The 17,378-nt window shown below is 35.4% G+C and overlaps 1 protein-coding gene across 5 annotated transcripts in view; it reads left to right on the top strand.

The window, feature by feature from the left end:
• The window catches only part of Noc3l (NOC3 like DNA replication regulator), a 48,766-nt gene that overhangs the window by 13,318 nt on the left and 18,070 nt on the right, over nucleotides 1–17,378 (top strand). For 4 of the 5 annotated variants that reach the window (XR_015440370.1, XM_021253073.2, XM_013069865.3 and 1 more), the window contains exons 10-20: nucleotides 485–613; nucleotides 7,019–7,150; nucleotides 9,057–9,137; nucleotides 9,662–9,762; nucleotides 11,829–11,901; nucleotides 12,087–12,150; nucleotides 12,238–12,309; nucleotides 12,776–12,957; nucleotides 14,267–14,395; nucleotides 15,229–15,326; nucleotides 17,106–17,190. Coding sequence is in view for 4 of the 5 variants with exons in the window: in XM_021253073.2 (XP_021108732.1) it covers nucleotides 485–613; nucleotides 7,019–7,150; nucleotides 9,057–9,137; nucleotides 9,662–9,762; nucleotides 11,829–11,901; nucleotides 12,087–12,150; nucleotides 12,238–12,309; nucleotides 12,776–12,957; nucleotides 14,267–14,395; nucleotides 15,229–15,326; nucleotides 17,106–17,190 (1,146 nt within the window). In the remaining variant the exon portion in view is untranslated. The remainder of the gene's footprint in view (nucleotides 1–484; nucleotides 614–7,018; nucleotides 7,151–9,056; nucleotides 9,138–9,661; nucleotides 9,763–11,828; nucleotides 11,902–12,086; nucleotides 12,151–12,237; nucleotides 12,310–12,775; nucleotides 12,958–14,266; nucleotides 14,396–15,228; nucleotides 15,327–17,105; nucleotides 17,191–17,378) is intronic. The other variant, XM_021253075.2, reaches the window with a different exon arrangement.

Here is a 17,378-nt window from a genome sequence, read left to right as displayed (position 1 = left end):
GGCTATGTGATTCCTGACCCCCATTCTTTTGGAATTTATTCATTTTAGAATTAATTTATTGGTAAAATAAATCGATTGATTAAATACTTTCTCTTTATTAAAATTATTTGGATATAAGTACAGTGGAGTATTTCTCAACAAGGGGCAATTTTGACCCCTAGGAATGTTAGGCAGTATCTACAGACATTTTTGATTGTCGTGATGGAGGTAATGGTAGGAGGTGTGTTAGTAATGTGTTTAGGGGGCCGGGGATTAGCTCAGTGGTTTTGCCGCCTGCTGCGCAAGCGCAAGGACCCAAGCTCAATCCCTAGCACCAAAAAAAAATAAATAAATAAAAAGAAATGTGTTTAGGGGCACAGTCCAGGGAGGCTTTTTAACATGTTATAATGCACAGAACAGGCCCTGCACAAGGAAGAATTATCTGGCCCAAAATATGAGTAATAACAAAGTTGAGGATACTGGTTTACTACATTTTATTTTTCAGATATCTGAAATGTGTTGTGAGGCAGTAAAGAAACTCTTTAAACAAGATAAATTAGGCCAAGCTTCTCTTGGTGTAATTAAAGTGATTTCTGGCTTTGTGAAGGGCAGAAATTATGAAGTTAGGCCAGAGGTAAGCCTTTCTTTTCTTATTTTGCATTTTATGTGCTTTTAAATTACATTACCTTTCAGTTGTTTTGAGGAATTTATTCTTTACAGAAGTATGTAAAGTAAAAAGTAAAAGTACCCAAACTGCTTAAAGTCCTGTTAACAGTTTTGTCTGTATATCCTTATAGGTATTTTTCTGTGCAAATAGTTGCTTATATTTTAAAATAAAAGATGGGCCTATAATAGGAAAACTGTTCTAAGCAGCTTTCATTGTATATATTGTGAACTTATATACTGCGTAGGGTTATCCCACTCTTTGAAATATCTGCCATAATATTCCATTAAGCGAATATATGATGTCCTACTTGGTGGACAGCTGAGTTTCCAGGTTTTAGCTGTTACAGCCAATGTTGAAGAGAACATTTTGGGTATATTTTTTCATATTGAGTTAAATTTCTGAAGTGTCTATACTAGAACCAATAGTAATGACATTTAAAAACTTGAGAGACAGGGCCGGGGATTTAGCTCAGTGGTACTGTGCCTGCCTGGCAAGTGCAAGGTACTGAGGTTGATCCCTGGTACCAAAAAGAAATAAAAAAATGAAATAAAAACTTGATAGACAAATTGTTTTACAAAAAATTTTATCAATTAAATTTCCACTAGTGGGCTGGGGATTTAGCTCAGTGGTTTCTCTGCCTGCCTTGCAAGCTCATGGTCCCGAGTTCGATCCCCGGTACCAAAAAAAAATTTTTTTTCCACTAGTATTTTTAATTACTATTAAGTTTCCACTAGTATCAATTCCTCACTACCTACTTGGTGCTCATTGTTACTGTTTAATCTTTGTTAGTCTGGTAGGTGAAAAGATATATACTATATATATATAGAGAGAGAGAGAGAGACAGAGACAGAGTGTATTTCTTTGTATATATTTATTAGTGATTTTGATTCCTTCCATACATTCATTGCTCATATGAATTTTTCACCTGTTTATATTTATCTGTACCTGTATGTATCAGTTTTTATCAAGTATTTGTTTTCCTTAATAACTTGTGATAGTTTTAAAAATAATAATTCATTTCAATAAATATTTGCTATGTGCCAGGCACTATTCTAGGTCTTAGGGATAAAAGAATAAGAAAATGAACAAAACTCTGTGAAACTTGTACCATGTATTAAGAATTTTAAATCTTTTTGTTGCATAGGTTGCAGATTTTTTTGGTTAAATTGCTGCTTAATTTGCTATTGAATTTTATATATGAGGGTGTATTTTGTCATGAGTAGAGCTCCTCAGTCTCAAGATTTATAGATTTTTCCCTGCCAGAGTGTTTTTAATTTTTGTGGCCTTTTTTTTAACCTATTTATTTGACATCTTTCTGTGTATAGGTATTTAATATGCATAACTACATATACATTTGAAATGGACAGTCATTTATTCCAATGTTATTTTCCTTGTTTTGTTGATTTAAAATGCTGCTATATACTGAATTCATATACACATTGAGTTTTATTTCGTTCTGTTCTATTGATTCAGTTAATTCCCTTCAGATATACTGTTTTTATTATTGTAGGTAGGAAATACTGATTGAAATGAGTGTAACTGATAGAAGTCATGAACCATTTTTCTTTTTCCAAAATACTCCTTTTTTGTGGTATCGGGCATCAAACTTGGGACCTTGTGCTTGCAAGGCAGGTGCCAGAACTACTGAGCTAAATCCCTGGCCCAAAAATACTCCTTTTTTGTTGTATTTGCTTTTTTGAGATAGAGTCTTACTGTGAAGTTCAGGCTGGCCTTGAATTCACTATAAAATAGCCTAGGCTAGCCTTGAACTTGTGGCAATCTGCCTCAGCCTGCTGAGTGCTGGAACTACAGGCATGCACTACCACATCTGGCTCAAAATATTCTTATTTGTTTTTGTGTATTAATCCAGATAGAATTTACAACCAGTTTTTTATTACTTTTTCTTCAGTGCTCCATATAGAGAGTCTGGTTAGAATTGATTTAATATATGAATTAGGTTAGGAGGTTTAAAATATTTACTGAGTTGATTTATTTTTCTCTTTAAGAATATCTGTATTATCTTGTGATTTAGGATGACTTATGTTCTTAAATGAAGTGTTACAGTTTTTGGGGCGTTTTTTTGGTACCGGGGATCGAACTCGGGTCCTTGCGCTTGCACAGCAGGCGGCGAAACCACTGAGCTAAATCCCTGGCCCCATAAGTGAAGTGTTATAGTTTTCTTCATTTGGATCATATTTATACAGTGGACCCTTGACTTCTGAACTTGATTGGTTCCCAAGGGCTGGTTGTCACCAAGTCAGTAGAACTGACACCAGGATGTTTACTGGGTACACGTAGATAACAAGAAGCAGATGAATCTTCCATTAACCTAGTTAACCCAAGTTGTTTGTATGTCAGGCTGGTCATAACTTGAGGGTCCACTGTGTATATGTTATTGTGGTACTGGAGATTGAAGCCAGGACATTCTCACTGAGCTACATTCTTAATCTAAAAATTTTAAATTTTCGGGGTGGGGATTTAGCTCAGTGGTCCTGGCGCCTGCCTTGTAAGCGCAAGGTCCTGAGTTTGATCCCCAGTACCAAAAAACAAAATTTTAAATTTTCAGACAGGGTATCACCTAGCTTCCCAGGCTGGCCTTGAACTTTCAATCCTCCTTCCTCATCCTGCCAGAGTTCTGGGTTTATATAGGTGTGCCACCATGCTTGGCTGATAGGCTGATATATTTTATTAAATTTATTTTTAGTCCTATAGTTCTGGTAGTTAAGGTGGTATTTTCTACTTGGGTGTTTTCCTTATTTCATAGTTTTCTTTGCCATCAAGCTCCTCTTTTTCTTAAAGCTGATGATTTCAGTTCGACTACTAAAATGGTAAATATAGGCTCAATAAGAGAAAATATTTAGCATCTTTATTGAGAATTTGATTGACCAGATAGTATGAGTTGCACATGGAACTATCTTTTTTCTCTTTTTTAATGGTGCTGGAGATTGAACGATGGCCTCTCATGCATGCTGGGCAGGCACTCTCCCACACAGCTACATACCCAGCCCTCTAAATAATACATGTGTTAATTTACAGGGTTTTTTTTGTTGTTGTGTTATTTTATGAATGCGTAGAATACCTTATAAAATATTAAAAATGGATCTAATACCTAGAATGCTTCAGGTTACTTTATACCTTTGGTTGTTCCTTTTTATTCTGTTTTTAGCTCTGTTATCTGGAATACTTAGGTTTCTTCCAAAGGTACATGTTGGAACATTCAAATAATGCAAACCTGTAGTTCTCAAGTTTGTGTTCCACAGTGTTGCTGTGACCTTGGGAAATCAATACGATGATTTTTTCCAGAGAAAATGTAATGTTTTAAACACCCCTTTTTGTATTTAGTTTGAATGTGAGGACAGTTGGTGTGGTACATAAAATACCAGTTTTTTAATGGAACTTTTTAATAGCAGAACATTTATTGGTACATTTTAGGCATACGTAATGATAACACTCATTGTAGGGAATTTGCACCTGTACATGATACATCCTACCTCTTATTTCCCATTCTCCTCCTTCCCTCCAGCCCCTTCCCTCCCTGTGTACAAAAGCTTTGTTTCCATTTTTTCTTTCTATTTTCCCTTTTTTCTCTTGTCCCTTCCTTTCTCCCTTGTTTCCCTTCCCATTTGAACATTTTCTTCCCATTTCCCAATATCTATTGTACATTTTAGTCCTTATTTCCACTTTCGGTTTCTCACACCACATAAGTAATGAGGTATATAAACATGTATCTGATTTATTTCACTTAAGAGTATCGTCTTAAGGTCTGTCCATTTATCTATAAATGTCTGACGCTCATCCGTCTTTATGGCAGAGTAGTACTCCATTGTATAAAGAAACCCACATCTTTATCCATTCGTCGGTTTAATGGGCACTTGGGCTGTTTCCAAGATTTAGCTATTACAAACTATGCCGCTATAAACATGAGTGTGTGTATATTGTTGTGGTATGATGCTTTTAATTCTTTTGGGAAGATGCCAAGAAGGGGAATAGCTGGGTTGAATAGAACTTGTAGTTTTAGTTTTTTGAGAAATCTTCACACTGATTTCCACAGTGGTTGCACCAGCCTACACTGTCACCAAGAGTGGAGAAGGGCTTTTTTTTCCCCATGCCCCTCTAGGATTTGTTATTGGTTGATTTCTTGATAACAGCCATTCTTTCTCAAGTGAGAAGGATCTCAGTGTTGTTTAAATTTGCATTTCACAAAAGACCCGTGATGTTGAACATTAGATTACATGTTTTTATGAAGTTCTTATGGTTTCTTTTGCCGTTGATTTCCAATTTCATTGTACTATGGACTGATAACTTTGATGGGATAATTTCACTTCCTTTGCATTTACTTAAGCATGTTCTATGAGACACTATGTGGTCTAATTTGGAGTATGTCCCATGTGCCGCTGAGAAGAATGTGTATTCTGATTTGGGGTAGGATACTCTGTAGACATCTACTAAGTCCATTTGTTCAAAAGTTTGGTTCACTTCTAATATTTCATTGTTGATTTTTTTGTCTAGTTGATCTGTCTGTTTGTGACAGTGGGGTATTGAGGTCTCCAATTACTACTGTATTAGTGCTTATATGATTTTTCATGTCTGTTAATATTTGTATTATATAGTTGGGTACACTGCTATTTGGTGCATATATATTTATGATTGCTATCTCTTCCTCTTGGATTGTTTCCTTTACAAGGATGTAGTGACCTTCTTTGTGTCTCTTAATCAGTCTTGGCTTGAAATCCACTTTGTCTGCAAATAGAATAGCTACCCCTGCTTTTTTCCAGGTTCTTGTTTCATGGAGTATTGTTTTCCATCCCTTTTCAGTCTGTGGATTTGTTTTTAAATTAAATGTGTTTCTTGTATGGAGCATATTGTTGGATCTTGCTTCTTGATCCATTCTGCCAGTCTGTTTCTTTTGATTGGTGAATTGAGACTGTTAACGTTGATGGTTATATCTTGTCTCTGTCATGTTATTTTCCTGTTGTTGGCTTCCTTCTTTCCTTTTCTGTTTAATTTGTTTCCTTGCCTGGATTCATTCTGTTGGGGTTCATGGAGTTGTAATCCTTGTTGTCTCTTTCTAGAATATCCTTCACAACACTTTGGAGTGCTGGTTTTGTGATCATGAATTTCTTCAAGTGTTCTTTGTCATGGAAGTATCATTCCTCAATCAATTTTGAAATACAGTTTTCTGGGGTACATCAATCTGGGTTGAAGGTTTGCTGCTCCCTGGCATCCTGCTGACTTGAACTCACCTCTCACTGAGACACCAGGAGCCACTGGATGGAGTCGGCCTATATCTGTTCTGAATTCTGAGCTCAGTTGGCTCATCTTCAAGAGGGCTACTGACTATTCACCCTCTCCTGGGTGAGTGTGAACCCAGATAACTCACCAGCCACTGCAGTCTGCTGCGACCAGTGCTCTGTTCCACTGGTGCATTTCTCTGTGGAGACCTCTAGGGTTACCGGTAGTCACCATGTGTCTGCAGGTTTGATCTGCCATTCCTACGCTGTGATCCTGGGCTCTGGGAGAGAGTGCTGCTTGTTATCTCCCTCCTCTTCATTGAAGTCTCTTTGCTCTCCCCGTGGACTTCAGTTCTTGCTTCAGATCCTTCCTGAGTCCTGGGGACCCACTTCCCTCCTTCTTCTCCTCCATGTGCCACTATATTCCAGTGTCAGGACACCAGATCCTGTAGAGACTCTTCACTGTGCAATCTTCCCAATTTTTAAAGTAGTTTCTGAAGTTTTTGAATGGCTTAAGGTAGTAGTTCCTATTTTGGTCCTTGGATCAGCATGAGCTGGGAATTGGAAATACAAACTGTGGGGTTCTACTGCAGACCTACTGAGTCAGAAAGTTTGGGGGTGGGGTCCATCAGTTTGTGTTGTAGCATGTCTTCCAGGTGATTCTGATACTTGCCAAAGTTGGGGAACTACTTATTTAAACTAAAATAAGTTGTCTCTAAATTAGTAGTAGTTTTTATGCCCATATTTTATTGTGAGAAACAGATGAAGACTAGCATTGTTAACTGCAAAACTGAACCAAGTTTGATAAATTAAAGCTAGTTTAGAAACAATTTATACCTCCTTACATACTTTTCCAAACATTTCTACATCCTTTTTATTCTTTGTAACATATTCTTGCCTCCTTATACTCATTAAACAGCAGAGTTTATATATTTAGTCGAATACTAATGGCCTTTCATAGACACAATAACTGAATATGATTAGCAAAAAGATGGTAGAACTTTGTGTAAAATGTGATAAAAGATGTTTCAAAGTCTTTTATGTGAATGAAGGAAATAGCATTGTTAAATGCTTACTTTTCTATATAGTTTTTGAAGGCAATGTAACTAAATTGTATTTTCTTGATTTTTTTCAATATTAGATGTTAAAAACATTTTTGTGCCTAAGAATCAAGGAGGTAGAAGTGAAAAAAGACACAGAGGACATTAATAAACCAAAAAAGTTCATGACTTTTAAGGAAAAGAGAAAAACACTATCAAGAATGCAGAGAAAGGTTTGGTTTATTTCCTTTTTTGTTTCATTTAAATATACTGTTTTATTTTTTTCTTAGATTAAATCATAGTCTAGTCTGAAGTAAATCATAGTTAAAATGCAAGTATAAAACTTGAAATCTAGGAGGCAGGTGTGTTAGTGCATGTTTGTATTCCATACTGTGTGGGAGGCTGAGGCAAGATCACTTGAGCCGAAGAGTTCCAGGCCATTATATTACTATCAACATAGTGATACTGTCTCAAAAAAAATTTTATACTTTAATTTTATAATTTAATACTTAGAGAGTTTTCTTTTTCCCAGTTACTGCAAAGAAATGTTTTTCTAAATGAATTTGATCTGACATAATGCTTCCTTCCAGCATTAGGGAGTAGAAAAAAAACGGATATTTGATATAATTTGTGTGTGTGTGTGTGTGTGTGTGTATAAATGTCAGTAGTCAATAGTTTTGACAACTACTGGCAAAGACAATAATGGGTGAAAAGAATTTTTTCATGTGGGCTTTTATCCTTTGGCTTTTTAGATCAATGTAGAATTATTGTGATAAGTAATTTTTTTCCTTAATGGAAAGGATATATTTATGTGAAGATGAGAGCAAAGTAAGTTTCTGTTAATTGAATCATGTTTTTTGATTGGTTAGAATTCCAACCCCTTGTTAATTCTGGGTTGAAATTCCAGCTCTTTGTTATTTACTGAGACTTTGGAAATTATTTTTTTAAAGAATTCGGGCTAATAATACCTTACATTTGCATTTATGTAAAGCACTTGATAGATTATTACATTGAGCAAGCTTTATAAATATTAGTTCTTATTACTATTACCATCATTATTATCACTTCTCAAAATATTTCTAAACTGTTAGGGTTATGAAATTGATAAAAATAATTTTCAGGGACCTCCATCTTTGAATTGGTCTAATGAATTATGAAAACATGATAGAAATTTCAAAATAAAACTAATAATTAGAAACGAATGAAGATAAATATATTGGGATAATATAAATACTTAAAATAAATTGGGTCCAGCACATATATAGCTGTTGTGGGGGATGGGTGATGACAAAGACCCAATAAAAACATGACACCTCTTTATCAGTTTCTCTTGAGGGAAGGAAACTTCAGTGTGCTCTCTTGTGCTGCAGGCAGCTTAATAACCATTGTTTGCTGCTCTTCCAGCATTAGGAAGTGGAAAAAAAGTGAATATTTTATATTATCGTATATATACATCTAAATGTAATTAAGAAGAATTGTTGATAATGGGTCAACACAGCCACATGAAGGCTGTGTAGATTGAAACCTTTTATGTATGGATTATTTAACATTAGGAATTATTTTGGGGCTCAGTATTTTTCTTAAATTTAATTGAAATTATAGAAAATGATAGCATATCTTATGTAGCTACCATTCAGAATAACCAGGGGACATAAGAAGAATTAAGATGTGTTATGTACATGTACCAGTTCCTCACAATGAATGTAATAATTATATATTGCAAACATGTACTAATAAAAATTTAAAAAGAATGAATAAATGTTCATAGATTTCCTTTTTTTTTCCTTGAAAAGAAAGAAACCTTTGAGGAGAGAGTCAGAATTCCCTTTGTTTTACTCTCCAGTCTTGTTCTGCTTTCTTTCTAGATGGCAAACACCTTTTAAAATTTGTTTTGTGGGCTGGGGATTTAGCTCAGTGGTTTTGCCGCTTGCTGCGCAAGCACAAGGACTCGAGTTCAATCCCCGGTACCAAAAAAAAAAAAAAATTTGTTTTGTATGTCTTATCCATGCTTTTTTACTTTTGCTTATATTTACATTTACATTCATAGACTATATAGTCTTATATGTGTCTTTTAATGTTGACATTATCCCTCTTTGCTTCTTTTACTTAGTGGTATATACTCTTAACTTTTTCTTTTAGTGGAAGAAAGCAGAGGAAAAGCTAGAGCGAGAGCTTCAGGAGGCAGAAGCTTCAGAGAGTACTGAGAAAAAACTTAAACTGGTAGGCAGAATCACATTCTGTTATGCTTTCAAAGTGTTGTTAAATAATTTAAAAAACTTTATTGTTTCAGCTTATGGGTATATAATTTTGTGTTTTTTTGGTACCGGGTATAGAACTTGGGTCCTTGCGCTTGCAAGGCAGGCGGCGGAACCACTGAACTAAATCCCCGGCCCTAAATGGGTATATAATTTTGATTTTTTTTCATGAAGCTTAGATGATTTTATGATGTGCGAGAAACTGATGTGTTAGGGCCAGGGATTTAGCTCAGTGGCACTGCCCCTGCCTCACAAGTACAAGGTCCTGAGTTCGATTCCTGGTACTAAAAAAAAGAAACTAATGTGTGATCTCCGGTAGTTTTCTGTAATCACAAGATATATATCTTCATTCTATTTGGTTAAAATTCTAAAGATTGAATTGTGGGCAGGGATGGGAAAGAATTAAGATTTAGCATTGAAAGTCATAATTCAACCCGGGGAAAGCATACCAGATTATCCTACAGTAATTTTGTCTGTTTTCTCTGGCAGCACACGGAGACTTTGAATATTGTGTTTGTGACCTACTTCAGAATATTGAAGAAGGCTCAAAGGTCGCCTCTCCTGCCAGCAGTTTTAGAAGGTCTTGCCAAGTAAGGGCTGTATAGGTTGAAACCTTTCAGATTTTTTCTAAAGAGATAAGATCAAAGTAACGAATTTTAAACAGAGTTCCCTAATGATGTCCCAGTGTCCTCAGTCCACATTCCTTTTTTGTCACCAGTCTTTCCTTGAAACTATTTATATCAAGGGCTTTTTTGGTTTTCTCATCTCAAACCATTCATTTAAAAAAATCCCTTTCACTCTTTTCTTCTGCTTAGTAAATTCTAGGTGTCCTTAAGGTTCATTTCTCATTTCTTGGTTCTGATTTGCACTATTTAGTCAGTTATTTACCACCACAGTTTGGGTTGATCATGCACAAATCTGGCTTGCTTGTCATTTCTCTAATCCTGTACAATCTGTCCTATTAAAATCCATCTTTTTGTGTATTCTATCAATGCTAATGACTTTGTTGGGGAATTTGTTAATGACTGTCAGGATAGCTTTTCACAATTAAATTTAAAGTAGTATCCGGTACAACATTGCTATCTAACATGAACTACACTTGGAAATTAGCCACGTTAAACAGTTAAAAGCAGGTGAAATTAATTTTAGTGTATTTGATTGAATTTTATTTACCTAAAATACTGTTTTAAAATATAATCAGTAATAGGCATTACTGAGATACTTGGCATCTGTTTTTTTTAAGACATGTCTGAACACTGGTATATATTTTATACTTATATACGTCTCAATTGGACTACCATTGTGGGAAAGCACAGTTTTAAAAATAAGAGTTAAAAGGTAGGATGAATGGCTAGAAGATATAGAATAGGCAAAACATTTTTTTCTAATGCTTGGAGCTGTTTAGCTGTGGAATGCATATCTTTATAAGGATGCAATTGAAAACTTTCAAAGAAAGGCTGATTAAAGAAGGAATTATTCCTGTATTACAATAAGATCTGCAGTTTGTGTTTTTAATGACCAATTCCTTTATTTAAAAATTTTTAAAAATACATGCTCATTTAAATAATGATGCAGAAGAATATAAAATTTAAAATAAGTTCCTCCTATAAATGTATGCATTGTCTGTCTACTGGCTTTTGTTTTTTAACATAAATGGAATCATGCTATGTCTTATAACTTGCCTTTTTAGGGTAAACAGTGACTCTAGATATCTTTCCATGTTAGCCCATAAAGGTTACTTATTTTTTTAAGTTCATAATACTCCATTTTATGGATATGAAGGCTTACTTGGCCATACCCTGTATTACATTACACTTAGAAATGTTGATTGATATATCGTATATCTTCATGTACTTATGTGCATGTATAGCCAGATCAAAAGGTAAATAATGATAATAAATGATATAAATAAATAATGCCAAGTTTCTTTTCACAAAATTAGTACCAGTATGTATGTAAAAATCACTTCTAAGGGTATCATTTCTGCTGTTGTTCTTTGCTGAACATATACATAGCATCAAAACTCTTAACTAGTATTGTAGAAGTACCCCGACTTTAACCTACTTTGATGCCTAATATTTTACAGTGTACAGAGCAGTCTCATGCTTAGTAGCTCATATGATTCTTTAGTCCTATCGATGGCCTCAGTTTTTTGTAGAAATACATAGTGGCTCAGGACAGTCAAGTGACTTACCTAATTTTCATATAGATAATCAGTAGCACAGCCTAAACTGGACACCAGGGCCAGTATTCTCTTCATTTTATCTTTAAAGGTGTCATATTCTCCTTTAGTGGTGTTTGGATTGAACACAAGGCCTTGTGAGTGCTAAGCACACACTCTGCTCCAGAGCTATACCTTCAGTTCCAAGTGCATATTCTTATTGCAGACTCTTCTTTCTCTTTTCCCACTGTTATCCTAGAAGCTGATTCGGATACCTCCTTTATGACTTAGAATACTGCTAAACTTTTTTTTTTAATAGCTTTCCATTGTGTGTCTTTTTTAAAATACTACTAAACTTAATAAACTTTCCTCAGGGATGTTTGTTTTTAACAACCTCTTTCTCAGGACAGAAGTATTTTTAAAATAAAAAGTCAAGCTTCACTTTTACCTGATTGATTTCTGCTTTTAAGTTAACTAAGGTTTGTTTGATTCTAGGTTTGCTCATCTTATAAATGTGGAATTTTTTGATGATTTATTAGTAGTTCTTCATACTCTCATTGAATCTGGTGTAAGTAACTCTATTATTGTATTAATTACTTTTTAAAGATGTAAATGGTAATTATCATTCTTTTTCTTTTTTTATTATTTGTGGTACTGGGATTGAACCCAGGGCCGTATACATACTAGGCAAGCTCCTTACCAGTGAGGTTCATTCCCAGCCCTAATTATTATTCTTAATATCTTTTTTTTAAGGACCTAAGCTATCAAGAAAGTCTTCACTGTGTACAGACTGCTTTTCATATTCTTTCTGGGCAAGGTAAGATTTTTTCTTATCTTTGCTTTATCTTTACTTTATCTTTGGAGGCTATAACATACCTAATTTGTGTTTGTTATCATTTCAAAGGTGATGTTTTAAATATTGATCCGATGAAATTCTATACACATCTCTACAAAACACTGTTCAAATTGCATGCAGGTGTGTATGCTCATTTATTTTATTTTTATTGGTACATGTTTGCAGTCCATAATAGTTACATTCCTTGTGAGGAGTTGATGCATGTACACAACAGACCTTAATTTTTTTTATTCATCCCACTCTCCTCTCTCTGTGGTTTGTATGTTTAGACAATGTTTCCTTAACATATATTTATCTAAATATATAAACATACATTTATCATAACATATGAATATGTTATGAACAGAATTATCATCCGTGAGAAATAAGAACTGGTACATAAAATGCTGGCCTGCCAGTGTCACACATCTGAGAGTGAACTTTTGGAAGTGGCAGGAAATGCAGTAAATACTGCCTATCACATCTCTTAGTGCTGCTTATTGGTCAGAGAAATGGCTTTGTACAGGTACAAAAGTTCATCTTTTTTTCTACAGTTTAGTGAAGTTGCATAATGAAAAAGCCCTGATGAATATATTGATTGTTTTAGGTGCCACTAATGAAGGTGTTGAGATTGTACTCCATTGTCTCGATGTCATGCTAACCAAGCGCAGAAAGCAAGTTTCTCAGCAGCGAGCCCTTGCCTTCATCAAGCGCCTTTGTACCCTTGCTCTTCAGGTTCTTCCACATTCAAGCATTGGAATTTTATCAACTACTAGAACATTAATGCATGTAAGTAGTAAATGAAGAGAGCTTAGTTCTTATTAAGTGCAGTGCTGTTTTGATTCTTGTTGTACTTCCCATCTTATTATCATTTCAGTTGTAAAAGTAATTCATTTTTGGGTGCAGTGGCACACACTTATAGTTCCATGTACTTGGGAGGCAAGGCAGGAGGACCATTTATTTTCACCTAGGAGTCTTGAGGCCAACCTGGGCAACATAATGAGAATCCAACTTGATTGATTTATTGCAGTACTGAGGGTTGAACTCAGGGCCTTCACACTGAACTGTATATCTAGCCCTTTTTATTTTTATCACTAAGTTGCTAAGTTGCCTAGGTTAGGCTCAAATTCATGATCCTCCTGTCTTAGCCTCCCCAGAGTGCTGGGTTCACAGGTGTGCACTACCATGCTTGGCTGAGAACCCAACTCTATAGAGATAAAACAAAGTAAGTTGTTATAGAATCAGGTGGTGAAGGAAGTACATAAAATTACAAAAGGAAGAGCATTTTAATTCCATTGACATTTCCCAAAGGTAACTATTGTTACCATTTAGTGGGTATCATTTCTGTAGATTTTTTTTTTTTTTTTTTTGTGGTACCAGGGATCAAACTCAGGACGTTGTGCTTGTGAGGCAGGTGACAGATCTGTAGATTTTTTTTGTTCATATGTAAATATATGCAGCTTACAAGCAACAGAAGTTTAATTTTTGTGTCAATACTAATATTCCTATTTGTCTTTTAACGATGAAGGTTTAGTTCTTTAACAAACATACTGTTCTTAACTATTCCACTGTTATAAATGCTTCAACAAAAATTAATTTTTAATTAATTATGTTAAATTAATTGTTATAATTGAGACAGCTATTCTTACTGTTTCCATTTTATTGATGGAAAAACAGGTCCAGAGAGAGTAAGTTGCCTAAAGTGTTAATAAATAGTACGAGTGGGATTCAAATTTAGGTAGTTTGGGGTTTCTGCTTCTTTGTGGTTCTCTTGATAGATACAGGTGACCATTATTGTTGCTATTACAAATGATGTCAAAGTGAATATTTTATACGCTATCTGTTGTATTTCTATAAGAAAAAGAGTCCTGAAAATTGAGAGTGGAGAGTGGAAAGAATATTCTATTTTCTTTTGCAAAACAAAACACAACATTCTTTGTAATTTTTGTCTCTTATGATATAAACTTATTAAAGCTAAATAGACCATATATTTATAGCTCATATACAGCCATAAATTTAAATGAAGTCCAAGTATAGACCAATAAAGTTCTGTCAGTTAACAGTATTAATTTAATTCTTTTTTGTGACATTTTCACAGACTTTCCCGAAAACAGATCTGTTGCTTGACAATGACTCTCAGGGAAATGGGGTTTTCCTGCCTGAACTGGATGAACCTGAGTACTGCAATGCTCAGAGCACTGCCCTGTGGGAACTGCACGCACTGCAGGTGAGAGGGGCCTTTTCTACAAAATACTGCTACCATAGTAATATATTTTGTTTTGAAGATGCCTTTTTGAGAATTCTTTTTTTTTTTGGTACCGGGGATCGAACTCGGACCTTGTGTTTGCGAGGTAGGCGGTGGCACCACTGAGCTAAATCCTGGCCCCTTAGAATTCTTATTTTAATACTTCTATATTTGCCTTGTTCTTACTATTCTATTCTTTAAGCTGTTAAAGACATTTTCTTTTTTTAAATTCTTTTATTGGTACATTTTAGGTATATAGTACATTTACATTTATCATTGTTTGTACCTATACATGATATATCTTGGTTCTTATTTTTTTCCCCATTACCTGTGCACCCTTCACCCCCTCCACCCTTCCCTATTTACCTAGATTTCGTTTCCATTTTTTTTTTAAGACATTTTCTAAGGCAGCAAAAAGTGGTGAGTTTTGTGGGTTCCAATTATGGAAGAGTTATTGAAATACTTCCGTAACACTATTTAGAGCATAAGAAAATTTGCTATCACGTACATCTGTATTGGACCCTTTCCAAGGAGACTTCAGTAGGTGGTTTTGCCCATGTTCTACAGTGTCCATGATCCTGCAGTATGGATAGCAATGGAATGAGCCTTATGCAAAATAGGAATGTTGGATAACCTGTTGTAAACTAACTTCTCACTCAGAAAGATTGCTTTTTGAGTTTCCTTTTTCATACTGTAAAAGCAAGACTATGTAACTGGTAATTTGATCATCAATAATAAATATTTTAATTCTTTAAACAAAGATAATATTCAAGTATTGACCTGTGCAAAACATGGTTGTCTTGTTTCCTCTTCAGAGACATTATCATCCCATAGTGCAAAGATTTGCAGCTCATCTGATTGCTGGAGCACCTTCTGAAGGTTCTGAAGCACTCAAACCAGAGTTGAGCCGAAGGTATTATGTAGCATTTCTTTCTTTAGGGGTGTGTGTGTGTGTGTGTTCATGTATGTATGTATGTATGTATATATGTTTGTGGTGCAGCACTGTGGGAGGCTGAGGCAGGGGGATCACAAGTTTGAGCCCAGCGTTGGCAATTTAGGGACTTAGTGAGACCTTGTCTCAAAATTAAAAACAGGTTGGGGATGTAGGTGATGTGATGGGGATGTGAAGGCCCTGAATTCAATCCCCAGTACCATACATGAATATACAACATGGGATGGGTGGGTGGGTGGAAGCTAGACAATGTAGTGCACACCTGTTAACCTGGCACTCTGGGAAGCTGAGGTAGGAGAATTTAAATTCAAGCCCAGCCTGGGTAAGTTAATGAGACCTTGTTTCAAAATAATACATAAAAAAAAAAGGCAGGGAATATATCTAGTGCAAAGGCCTTGGGTTCAATCCCCACTACTGCAAAACAAAACTACACCCACCCCCCTCATCTCTTTGGTACTGTCACATTGGCCGTTAAGTTTTAGTTCCTGAATTTTGGAGAGGACACATTCAAACCATTGTATCTTGAGAAGTTCCCAAACTCAGAATTAATATTTTGCTGTTTGCTGTGGATTTTTCTCTCTTGTGAGCAGTCTGCTGTTTTCTTTAATTCAGGGATCAGCATTGACCTATGGGCCACACTGATTTTTCTGCCCTTTTTGGAGTCTGAGTAAAAACTGAATTAGTTGCTATCTTTTAAATATTGGAAGAATCACTTAAAATTCATATTTCCAGCTTCTCTTGAAATACTAAATTTGGTGACTGGCCTGTGTTTTTACATGGCAATATAGTTAATTGCTTCTCCCTCTGAGTGAGATTGAACTGTGAAGTTTTCCAAAAACCTTTCCTTCTGGATAGGATAGAGATAACTTTATTTGTGTGTATTTAATGTAATAAAATGGCCATTTATCTTTTCCTTCCCTCATTACTAGCCCCCCCCCCCCGTTTCTTAAAAGGAAAAAAAGAGAAAATTCCTTGTCATTTTTCTTTCTAGTGATTATCTTCTGGCATACTTTCATTAGTGGTCCTAAACATTTACTTATTTTGTGCCTGTTTTCCTTTTCAAGAGGAATATGAGGAATGGTTTATTCCAAAGGCTTGGGAAGAGAGATACATAGCGTTCTTTTCCTTAAAACTAGAGAGTGGGGTGTGAGTCTAATCACAGTTGTTGGCAGTCCCTTGCCTGTCTCCTTTGGAGAATATCAGCTAACGCCAAGTCAATAAGGATTCACTTACATGCCATGGATATACACATATTTTTTGTCCTAAATTCCCTCTCGTGTTCCCCCCAAACCAGCAGCTAAAGGGTTGAGCAGTGTTTGAAGTCCATGGAAGATAACTCCATGCTTCAGTTCTCTGTCTGCACAAAGTTGGTTACCATTTACATACTGTACTGTGGTTGAGTTGGGATTTGATCACACTAAGCTAGAAGCTGGGCCGGGAATTTAGCTCAGTGGTTCCAGCGCCTGCCTCACAAGTGCAAGGTCCAGAGTTCGATCCCCTGTACCAAAAAAAAAAAATGCTAGAAGCCTTCTGCTTAGCTTTCTGTCCAGGCTCCAGGCCTGCATGTTTACCTGTCTACCAAATTTCTCTAAGATGGATTTAATAGGATAATATTGACATTACATGGGAATTTAAGATTTAAGTGGGTTCATTTGTTGCTTTCATTCTTTGAGTACAATCTATCCCCCCCCCCTTTCTCTCTCTGTGGTATCTGTACATTTCTTATATTTGTGATTATAGATCCGCAGTTGAACTTTTTGAGACTTACAGCATGGCAGCAATGATATTCAATCCTCCTGTTGAATTTTCAAACTCCAAAAAGAAGGTATGTATATTTTTCTTTTTTTAAAAGAAAAATAAAACTAAATAATGTTTCTCTTAATGACTTTAATATTAGCTTACTTACTTGTTTTATAGATAGCTATTTTTCATGTTTAAGAATTGATAATTAGGGGCTGGGGATTTAGCTCAGTGGCGCCACGCCTGCCTTGCAAGGTCCTGAGTTCGATCCCT

The sequence above is a fragment of the Heterocephalus glaber genome, unplaced genomic scaffold (assembly GCF_053883595.1).
Source record: "Heterocephalus glaber isolate CG9 unplaced genomic scaffold, H.glaber_assembly_v1.0 deba00001497, whole genome shotgun sequence".
In the NCBI taxonomy this organism is placed as follows: Eukaryota; Metazoa; Chordata; class Mammalia; order Rodentia; family Bathyergidae; genus Heterocephalus; species Heterocephalus glaber.
This window is presented reverse-complemented; position numbering and strand designations above follow the sequence as displayed.